We start from the raw sequence: 9,180 nt of genomic DNA on the forward strand, positions 1-9,180 counted from the left end.
GGGCAAAAGACTTGAATAGACCTTCTCCAAAGAAGATATACAAATGACAGGAAGCACATTAAAAGAAGTTCAACATCACAGCCACTATGGAAAACAGTATGGTAGTTCCTCAAAACATTAAAAATAGAAGTGGAATCTGTCAATTCCACTTTTGCATATATACCCAAAAGAAATGAAGACATAGTCTTGAAGAGATCTTGTAGACCCGCGTTCACAGTAGTATTATTCACGATACTAAAATGTAGGGCCGGGCGCAGTGGCTCATGCCCGTATCCTAGCATTCTGAGAGGCCAAGATGGGTGGTTTGCCTGAGCTCAAGAATTCAAGACCAGCCCAAGGAACAGCAAGTACCCGTCTCTTAAAAAAAAAAAAAAATAGCCGGGCGTTGTGGTGGGTACCTGTAGTCCCAGCTACTAGGGAGGCTGAGGCAAGAGGATCATTTGAGCCCAAGAGTTTGAGGTTGTTATAAGCTATGATACCCAGCCCTCTACCCAGAGTGACTGAGTGAGACTCTGTCTCAAATAAATAAATAAATAAATAACCAAAGTAAAACATAGAAGCACTCCAAGTGCCCATCACTGGCTAACTGGATAAGCATAATGTGTGACACACATGCAATGGAGTATTACTCAGCCTTAAAAAAGAAGGAAATTCTGAAAATAGACATCTGCGACACTTGAATTTAACACAGATGAACTCTAAGCTCATTATGCTAAGTGAAATTAGCCATATCAGGGGTGGGTGAAGGGGAAATGGAGAGCTATTTAATGGGCATAGAGTTTCCATTTTGCAAGCTGAAGAGTTCTCCAGACAGTGGCGATGACTGCACAAACATAGGATTGTATTTAATATCACTGAACTGTACACTTGAAAATGGTTACGATATTAACTTTTATGTTGCATGTATTGTACATAATATAACTGTACACTTAAAAATGCTTAAGATGTTAATTTTTATGTTACATGTATTTTACATAATATAAACAGCAAAAATAAAATCAGTGACAGAATTCTTACACAGATAATTAGTACCTGACATTGCTTCCTATTAATAGGTGGCAGAATTTCAGATCGAGGAAAAGAGCGGGCGCTTGTACAAGCTAGCCAGCTGTTAAGGTCTGTGGAGGAGGCCTGCTCAACTCTAGGCCTTTGGCGTGTTATAGGCCTTGCCTTCTTTAACCGCAACTCGCATGGATCAGGATCTCTTCTGAATGGTGAATTGTAGATACCTGGAATCTAAAGAAGAATAAAGAAATTTTAATTTTTATGTGAAATAAAGGAAGACAAAATTGTACCAGGAAACTTTTCATGTTTCTTAAACCAAAACTACAGTTTAAGTCTTAACTGGTGGCCGACTTCAGATTCACCTAAGGAGATTTTAGATATAATGCTCATAGCTTTTCCTCCATTCTAGACAAACAATTTCAACAACTTTCGGGATTGAATACTAAACATTTTAAACCACTGAGCTATAGTTTCTATCTGCCACACATGGTATTTTTATGTAATTTTATCTAAGATAAAAATAACAGAAGAATCTTACATCATCCATTTTGTATTCTTGTTTACTGTCTGAAAATCTGATGCTGTTAGAGTATACAAAATACACACATAGGTATATGTGTATATGTAAATACCACACACACAAATGCATATTCATAAGGAAAAGTTACATTTTAAAGGACAGTATGACTTGTTTGCTTGCTTTGTGGACACTCTGAACTATACCTAGAAGACATCCATTAAATCTGTCTGTTCTCCCTAAAGATGTGCTTTCCTTTTATGCCGTCAGCATTTCTACAAACATTTCTGTTTGCTCCATTTACCTTACGGAATCAGCCCTCCCAAAGCATTCAGATTAACTAGAACAGCAAAATCTTTGAAAAATCATCCAGGAAAATTTTGTATTTCTAGCCTACCTCATCAATAATTGACAACCTCTATCAAATACCTATCCAAGTTGAACTGAATGTCTTCACTCATATGCTCCCTTAACAACCTGGGGACATCCATTACAGCACCCATCACGTGGTTGCAGAATGAATTTTGTGTGCATCAGTTTTCCACAAGCAAACTGTTGGAGTGTAGAGACTCTGTGTCAGGTATTTTTGCAACCCCAGGGCCTAGCAGAGTACTTGGCATGTAGAAGACACTCAATAAAAGACACTTCAATGATCATGTAGAATAACAAACAATTCACAGTTCAGGAAGGACCATGCAAACCTCTATTATATTCTTGCTTTCCAAAGACATAAATATCTCAGCAGATTTTATTTATTTTAAAACCTTATTAACTGCTTTCAAAGAATTTTTAGATTATATCCTTTTTTTTTCTTTCTGAACATGCCAGTTTCAATTTGTTTTCAAATACATTGTGATCTCGAACTAAACGATCACAGACTCACTTGAGTCACCTCTAACTCAAGTGTCCCTATTTTGTAATTGGGAACTAAATTTTATTGGACATAAAAAAAGCTAATGTAAATGAATTCAAATATATAAAAATATTTTTCAACTGGCTCTTCTTTCAGTATTTTTTTTTTTACCTGTTAAAATTGATACAGGAAAAAACACTGTGCTGAAAGATCTTAAAGCTGTTTTTAATGCCATAATGTTGCTTTCACTGTAACTAAATAACACACGAAGGTGACTACGGAGAAAATAGCTTTCAGTGTCCAGTAATTTTTAAGGTAATTTTCTAAGATAAGAATGTATCAATTGTGATGGGAAAAACAATAAATGTTGCATTAAAAAAGGCTATTCTGGCATAAAATATAACTAAATCTACATAGTCTGTGAAAAAGCTAGGAGAATACCATTTCATTCATTACTGATGATCTAATTAACTGAAGTCTGTCAGTTTATTACTAAAATGTCTACAACGTTACAGATTAAAATGATGAAATGCGTACCATTTAATCAGACTATAAATTATCATTTAAAAATATCTATCTACCCTAATAATTGCTACCAGCTATTAACTTTACCCTATTAGGAATCGTCTTTGATCTCTTCTATATTTGCATGCGTGTGTATACATAGGCTAGATGGGAAATGCAAATAGATCAGTAGACATGATAGCTTTCTTAAATTATATTTTGCAACCTATATGGAGACCTCCTCATGTGTATTCTCTTTGCAATTTAAATCACATATAGGTAGAAAATATATTTTAATTGAATTTCAAATGTATCATTTAAAGTCTTCAAGGTGTCAGTACTTTAGAAATTAATTTAATACATTTGCTAACTTGCGTCAATAAAAATAGTTCAGGACTCTCTCAATCCCTAAAGCAAGAAAATGCCCTATTCGTTTACTTTGATAAAGTATCCATTTACTTATTATTTCTTTAAGTAAATAAAACAACCCTAACACACTATTGTCTCAATTGCCATATTTCACCGTTTTGTAAGCCACTTAATGAATAATGTTTTGTTGTTGATTTTTTAAAATAGTACTATGGGTCACAAAAGACAGAGTTAACCTTAAGGGACTCTGACATATTTTCAGTTTTCACATTTTTCACAACTTAGAAGGGCTACTGCCAAGCTAGCTTTGGGGACTTTATTTTCAGCAATAATTTTCTAGAGTGACCAACACTATGGGGAAATCTGTGCTAACTGTTTAGAAAAAAAAAAAAGAAAAAGAAAAAGCCTACAACTGAGTTATTTGCAGTACTGTCATGCTAACACTCAACTCAATAAGACCCAAGAAATCTCAGGAGAGGACTCTGCTAATAGCTTCTTACTGACCTCCTTGCATCAGGCCTGCTGCTGACTGGTGGCCCAGTGGTGAATACTGCAAATGAGGTGTGAAAGCACTGATTTTTTTAAAGGCTATGATTCTGACTCGTCAAAAGGAAAAAAAAAAAGCCAATGAGTTATATAATAGATATATATTTTTCTTGAATTCCCCCTTCAGACCCTCCATCATGGGAACTTAAGCATGACCTGGAATATTAATTACGTCAGGTTGAACAACGAGCAAATGTGCCATTTGTTACCCAGTCACCCTTAGCATTACATTCATATTTTGAACCATTCCATATTTCTAACAATCTATCAGATGGCTCTTTTCTTCTCAGTTTTTGTTCTTACACTTAAATATTATATGCAAAAGTGTTTTAAGAGTGCAATTGATTTGCAAATGAAGGAATATACACATTATATTTGGAGTATCTACTGTTTTATTCCATAAAAAATGTTTTTTATGGCCATTTTCACTCATACACTGACCTTTATTTTGTAATTGCCTGGGGGAAGCTATAGTCTAATTTCTTTTCTCCTTTTTTTGTTATTGAGGTTTACTTTTAAAACAAGTTTCTGTAAAGTAGGAAGAATAAGAAACAGGATTGAATGTACCTATGATTCCCAAATCACAATTACTAATATATCATCATGATTTCAAAGTAACTATTTATTGCAAAAATGAAGAACAATTACATATACTGGGTGGGAGACTTTGGGTTTTACTTTTACAAATGACAATTGCACAGTCAACAGGATTGGCTAATTGGCACAAAAGGTATGAAATTTAAAACTATTTTCTTGCCTTATGATTAAAAATTTGTGAATACACGAGAGACAGATAGTCTTTAAAGGACACTTGTCTGAAATATGTTTGGGTTCTAAGTTCTGATCAATTATGCTTTGAAAAAATTAGATACTGAACAAGTAGCCAAGAGTAGTAAAAATCTCTAATATATAGAAAAGTAAAAGTGGGCCAGAGAACTGTGAATGAAATATCTGCTAGGGTAAGGACTGCTGAATCAACACTGACCAATGCACTTCATCATAATTATCAGGACACGCTACTGCCAGGGGATTTATAAAAATCCCACTCAGCAAATAATTGCCCTGCTGTTAGGAGATAGTCAGAGTGTTAACACACTGTCACAGTCTAGTGTTTAGTAAGATATTCTACATTCAATTACTCTTGCTAGGGACTAAAAGGAAACATGGTCATTTCTCAGATACAGCAGTTATGCTTCTATATGCATTTCAGGCACAGGACCACAGAAGGGAGAATTTCTTGGCAACATTAGAGACTCACAAGGAATATTCCAGTTAGAATTTATCTATACAAATCAATATATTTCCAACTCTAACTGAATACACATGCTTTTTATCTTCTTTTACTTCAGTGAGAAATAAAATTTTTACATGTTTTGCATCAATCACATAGTGGGGTCACATTCAATGTAGACCCCAGAAAATTGAGAAAGTAACTGGTAGGAGCCATTTGGAGCTCTTTCAGGATCTCATACGCTAAAGAGCAGCCTCAAGGGGATTGTTTCGGCCAAACCCCCCCCAAGTTGTTTGTGTGCTTATTCTAGACCCTTCCCTTTAAATTCCTCAGGGGTACATAAACAGGGGATATTTAAAAAATAATAACTGCGTTTAGCTTGAGTTTGTTTGGAGAAGACTTAGAGAACTCTTCAGAGGTATATAGTGCAACAGGTAAGTAGTATTACTGGAAAATTGACATTCAAAAGGCTGTCCTAACTATTGTGCTATACCTCCTTTATTCTAAAACACACTTATTTTTCCTCATGTATTTCATATGTCTAAGAAAAATTATAGATACAATTTGATTTTTTTCCTCACATGATAAACAAGAAATATTTCAAGTGAAATATGACCTTTGAGGTTGCTGGCTTTACCAAGTTAACAAAAATGTATATTTTTAGAAATCATTTTCATATGTTCATCACTATTATCATACCTTAAAACATTATAATGAAATGTTGATTCAAATGAAGAAGTTTAAATAAGATACTGAGAAAGGGCCTGCCTTGACAGACATAAGGTGGGCATAGAGATGACTATAAAGTAATTGCTCCTGTTAAATTGCTGTCAGTAACAGAGGAGGGTGGTATTAGAAGAACGATTTTGTGACTAACTGTAACTTTACTCTTCAGTAAGTTTCGTCTTATAATGGTTATAGAGGAGGTATATGTACACCAGAGGATATGATGAAGGGATATATTCTTTAGAAAGCTCTGTGAAATCTGAATTTGTTCTAAAGATGGGCAGAAATTTGCAATAAAAAATGAAAAAAAAAATGGAAAGATATCCCAGGTGAATAGAATGACAAAGACATAGTTGTGGGAAAATATAGCACCTTTATTGAGGGAACATCAAGGCAGGCAGTTTAAGCATGAGGCTCTTGTCAGAAATAAGCATGGAAAAGTTGAGGTCAATAGTAGAAAGCTAAAAGTATGCACTTAATTCTGCATAAAATGAGATTCTTTAGATTTTATCATCTCCTTTGAAAGGTAAGCATAGGAGAAAGTCTGAAGTGGTAATACTGGTACATGAAATTTGCAGAAGCAGCCTCTGTGGAAACACAGCAAAAGATAGAGTTTGAAGAGACAAATCAAGCATCAGAACCAGACTCAGATATGATGGGAATGTTGGAATTATCAGACTAGGAATTTAACATAACAGATTAATATGCTAAAGGCTCCAGTGATTAAGGAAGACAGCATGTGGGAACAGATAGCCTGTGTAAGTAGAGAGATGGAAATAACAGAAAGGAAGAATGTCTTTGATGGGTTCAGTAGTAGATTAAAAAAGGTTGAGAAAAGAAAATCTGAACCTGAAGATTTGTCAATAGATTCCTCAAATGGAAAAGTACACAGAAGAAATTCTCATGGAACTGAAACAGAATATCTAAGAACTGTGGGACAAATACAAAAGGTATAATACATATGTAATGAAAATAATAGGTCAAGCACAAGGGCTCATGCCCAGCACTTTGGGAGGCCAAAACATGAAGATTGCTTGAGCACAGGAGTTCAAGACTAGCAAGGACAATATAGTGAGACCCCTGTCTCTATAAAAAAATAATTAGGCTAGCATGGTGGTATATGTCTGTAGTCCCAGTTACTTGGGAGGCTCACTTAAGCCCAGGGGTTTGAGGCTGTAGTGAGCTGTGATCATGCACATACCACTGCACTCTATCCCAGGTGACAGAGTAAAATTCTGTCGCAAAAATCAAAACAAAACAAAACAAAAATTCAGGAAAAGAAAAGTAAGAGAAAGGAACAAGAAATATTTAAAACAATAAGGACTATGAATTTCCCTAAATTGATGTTAGATGCCAAACCACATTCCAGAAAACACAAAGAAAATCAAGCAGATAAATCAAAAAAGAAAAACCACACTTGGCTTTATCATATTCAAATTCCTGAAAATTGAAAATGTGAAAAATCTTGCAAAAATATACAAGAAAGAGAAAACCCTTACCCATAGAAGGCAAAGATGAGAATTACAATCAACTTCTCAGAAAACATGTAAGCAAGTAGAGAATGTAGTGAACAATTTAGTGTTGAATCTTCCTAGAATTCTTTATCATATGAAATTATCCTTTATATGTGTATATAGATAGATAGATAGATATGTTAAATTATACATATAAAGGGTAATATATATATATATATAAAATGAAGACTTTTGCATACAAATAAAAATGAAAAAAATCTGTTGTCATTAGAACTGCCTTGCAAGAAATGTTGAAAGAAGTTTCAGAGAAAAAGAAAATGATATAGGCCAAAAACTCAGATGTACATAATAAAAGGAAGAGCATCAGAAAAGAAATAAATCAAGGTAAAATAAAAATTTTCATTTTTCTCATTCTTAATTGATCTAACAAATAATAGTTTCTTCAAAACAATAGCATTGAGGTATTTAATTATGTATGCATATGTCTATATAGGCTTTGTATAAGTTAAATGAATGCCAGTCATAATACTAAAGACAGGAGAAGGAAATTCAGATTATTTTGTTATTATAAGGTACTTATACTACCCATGAAGTGGTATAGTGTTACTTGAAAGCAGATGTGAATGCATGTTGCAAGCTCTGAGACAATCACTCAGATAAAAAAGAAGTATAAACTTATATACAAAGAAATGAAAACTAAAATAAAATTATACAAAAACTGCAATTATTGTAATAAAATCAGAAAAGACAGTAAACTGGTGGAAGATAAAGAACAGAGCAACAAACACCAAACCAGTAACAAACACAAGACACTAATCCAACTGTTTCAATAATCACTTTAAACCTCAATGGTCTAAATACATCAATTAAAATAAAGACATTGTGAGAATGAACCAAAAAAGAAGACCCAACATACGTTGTCTACAACAAACTCATTTTAAATATAAGGACATATAAACTAGAAGTAAAGGTTTGGAGAAAGATATACCAGGCTAACACCAATGAAAAGAACGTGGGAGTAGCTTTATTAATTTCAGACACTGAAGACTTCAAAGCAAGGAAAATTTTCAGGGATAAAGAGGGGCAATAAATAAGGATAAAATAATCTATTTCCCAAGAAGATATAACAATCCTTAACTTGTATGTGTCTAACAACAAAGCATCACAATATGTGAGGCAAAAACTGATGGAACTGCAATGAGAAGCAGCTGGAGACATTAACTCCTCTCTGTCAGAAATGGAGATATGCAGCAGGCAGAAAATCAGCAAGCACACTATTGACTTTAACAGCAGCATCAGTCATCTATAGACCACTTCACCTAACAGCAAAATGCACATTCTCCTCACGTTCATCCAGAACACTCACCTAAACAGACCACATCCTGGGCAACAAAACACACCTTAACAAATTTAAAAGAAGAGAAGTCATGTAAAGTATGTTCTCAGGCAATAATGGAATTAAACTAGAAATCAATAACAGAAAGATAACTAGAAACCCACCAGATACCTGAGGATTAAACAATACACCTCTAAATATCACATGGGTTAAAAAGAAATTTCAAGAGAAATTTTAAAATATTTTGAACTAAGTGAAAGTGAAAATACAAGTTATAAAAATTTGTGTGATGCAACAGAAGCAGTACCTAAAGGGAAATTTCTAGTACTTGGTATTAGAAAAGAAGAAAGATCTAAAATCAATACTTTAAACTCCCATATTAGAAAACTAAAAAAAAGAAGATCAAATGAATTCCAAAGTAAGCAAAAGAAATAAAGTAATAAAAATCAGAGCATGAAACAATGAAATTGAAAATAGGAAATCAATAAAGAAAATCAATAAGTCAAAAGCTAGTTCTTTATTCAACAAGATCCTAACCAACAGAATCCAGCAACACATGAAACAAATCATACACCACAACCAAGTGGGTTTTATCCCAGGATCTCAAGGATGGTTCAA

The 9,180-nt window shown here is 33.9% G+C and overlaps 1 protein-coding gene across 1 annotated transcript in view; it reads right to left on the reverse strand.

Annotated features, from left to right (window-relative positions):
* SPATA17 (spermatogenesis associated 17) overlaps nt 1–9,180 on the reverse strand; it is a 124,965-nt gene that overhangs the window by 90,583 nt on the left and 25,202 nt on the right. The window contains exon 2 of the mRNA XM_012811604.1: nt 1,033–1,236. Within this exon, the coding sequence (XP_012667058.1) occupies nt 1,033–1,236 (204 nt within the window). The remainder of the gene's footprint in view (nt 1–1,032; nt 1,237–9,180) is intronic.

This window comes from Otolemur garnettii, unplaced genomic scaffold (assembly GCF_000181295.1).
Source record: "Otolemur garnettii isolate 467f Iridium unplaced genomic scaffold, OtoGar3 scaffold00168, whole genome shotgun sequence".
NCBI lineage: Eukaryota > Metazoa > Chordata > Mammalia > Primates > Galagidae > Otolemur > Otolemur garnettii.